Genomic DNA, 1,993 nt, shown 5'->3' with positions numbered 1-1,993 from the left:
CAGCATTGAAAGACATACCTAATTGCAAGCAATGGTATAACTATAAAGATAGTTATATTTAATACATCCTGGGCTGAAATTTTCCTGATGGAATGATATATTGACAGAAATATGAATACCATGAAATGGAACAATTTCCATGAGTTCAGAGAACATACAACATGTGAAAGGCCCACCAAATTCAACCTTGTATGAAAATAAGGGATTCTTTCTTGAGCTTGCCTTCCCCCTTGAGAACTTTGCATGGAAGCACCTCTGCACCCTACATTTAGCGTAAACTAAATCTTTTGAAGGTGAATGAATTTGGTAAGAACAAACCTAATGTCTTGGTTCCTCAAACTGTAGATAAGAGGATTGATCAACGGTGTCACCAGAGTATAGAGCAATGAGAGAATCTTGTTTGTGTTTGAACTGTTATTAGATGGGAAAATATATATGGCTCCTAAACATCCATAATAAAGACCTACAATGGTCAGATGAGAGCTACAGGTGGAGAAGGCCTTCTCTCGTCCAGTGCTGGATGGCATCTTCAGGATAGTGTGGAGGATGGAGACGTAAGTGGCTACAATGAGCATAAATGGACAGGCAACAACACAACATGGTGATGACCAGCTCAACAGAAAGGTTTTCAGAACATGAAAGTTTAACCATGGGAGAGATATCACAATAGAAATGATTTATAGTGTTCGGAGTACAATATTCTAAGCCGTATAATAAAATATACTCTACAAACCACACCGAGAGGCCTAACAACCAGCAAGAGCTGATTATCTGAACTTGTAATACAAAGGTCATGATGATAGCATAATGTAATGGTTTACATATGGCTACGTATCGGTCAAAAGACATGGAAGTCAAGAGTAAACATTGGGTGACTGTAGAGACAGCTAGCAGATATAACTGGAAGATACATTGGGATATGGTTATCTTCCCACCACCCTCTAGTATCAGCCATAGTATGGTGGGCACAATGTTACCGATGAAGAGAAGGTCACACAGAGACAGCTGGCTGAGGAAGAAGTACATGGGAGAGTGAAGAGTCTTGAAGACCACAATCAAGTCAATCACCAGGACGTTACTGGCTAAAGCCATGATGTGAATGATCAGGAAGACCACGAAAATCAGAAATTTGAAGTGGTGAAGGTCTGCAAATCCCAGGAGGACAAATTCTGTCACCAATGTTTGGCTCTTTTTCACCATGGCTTCACAGTCTTTATTAAAATGGTTGCATACCACATCAAGTAATAAAATAAAAATGGGGCCCAAAAATGTAGGCCAAATATTTTAAATCAATTTTTTTTTTTTTTTTACAAAAATATCTTAAATTTCACATTCTTTACTAAATGGCATTTATGTAAGTCTTTATTCCATTAAACACACGAGTGTGATTACCAGAAATGGCACAATTGTAGAGCCCCAATAGGGCAGCAGCTAGTGGCGTAGTTTTCAGTTCCTTCACACTTATGTAACCCCCTTGCCGTTCCAAGTCTGTCGGCAAGGGGGCGGCACAGCACTTTTTTAAAAAAAGGTTTTAAAATTCATGTAGCTAGCCTAGCGCTAGCTACATGATAGCCGCTGACAAGAGGCATCCTCCGCCCTACTTCGATCACCGCCGGCGATCTTTGCAAGCAGGAAATCCCGTTCAGAACGGGATTTCCTGCTCGGCTTCCCCCGTTGCCATGGCGACGGGGCAGGATGACGTCGTCGGGACGTCAGAGGGAATCCCGATCCACCCCTCAGCGCTGCCTGCCACTGATTGGCCAGGCTGCGCAAGGGGTCTGGAGGGGGGAGGGGCACGGCGGGTAGCGGCGAACAGAATATGCACGCAGCTAGCAAAGTGCATTAATAAAAAAAAAATTGAAAATCGGCCCAGCGGGGCCTGAGAAATCCTCCTGCGCAGGTTACGGGATATCCGGCAAGGAGGTTACGATACCTCCCCAACATGCATGGGTTAGACATTGCTAATGAAATTGTACCGCAAAATTAGGTTAAA

The 1,993-nt window shown here is 42.8% G+C and overlaps 1 protein-coding gene across 1 annotated transcript; it reads right to left on the bottom strand.

The window, feature by feature from the left end:
* Positions 1 to 483: 483 nt before the first annotated feature.
* Positions 484 to 1,200, bottom strand: LOC137561997 (olfactory receptor 6B1-like). The gene has a single exon (XM_068273340.1). It carries the CDS (start codon positions 1,198 to 1,200, stop codon positions 484 to 486), a length of 717 nt encoding a protein of 238 aa, XP_068129441.1.
* Between the last annotated feature and the right edge of the window lie 793 nt (positions 1,201 to 1,993).

Source organism: Hyperolius riggenbachi, chromosome 3, assembly GCF_040937935.1.
Source record: "Hyperolius riggenbachi isolate aHypRig1 chromosome 3, aHypRig1.pri, whole genome shotgun sequence".
NCBI lineage: Eukaryota > Metazoa > Chordata > Amphibia > Anura > Hyperoliidae > Hyperolius > Hyperolius riggenbachi.
The sequence above is the reverse complement of the archived record's forward strand: the minus strand, read 5'-3'. Positions and strand labels throughout refer to the sequence as shown.

Excerpts from the sequence above, each read along its gene's own strand:
- LOC137561997 (XM_068273340.1), bottom strand. The coding sequence starts at position 1,200 with ATGGTGAAAAAGAGCCAAACATTGGTGACAGAATTTGTCCTCCTGGGA.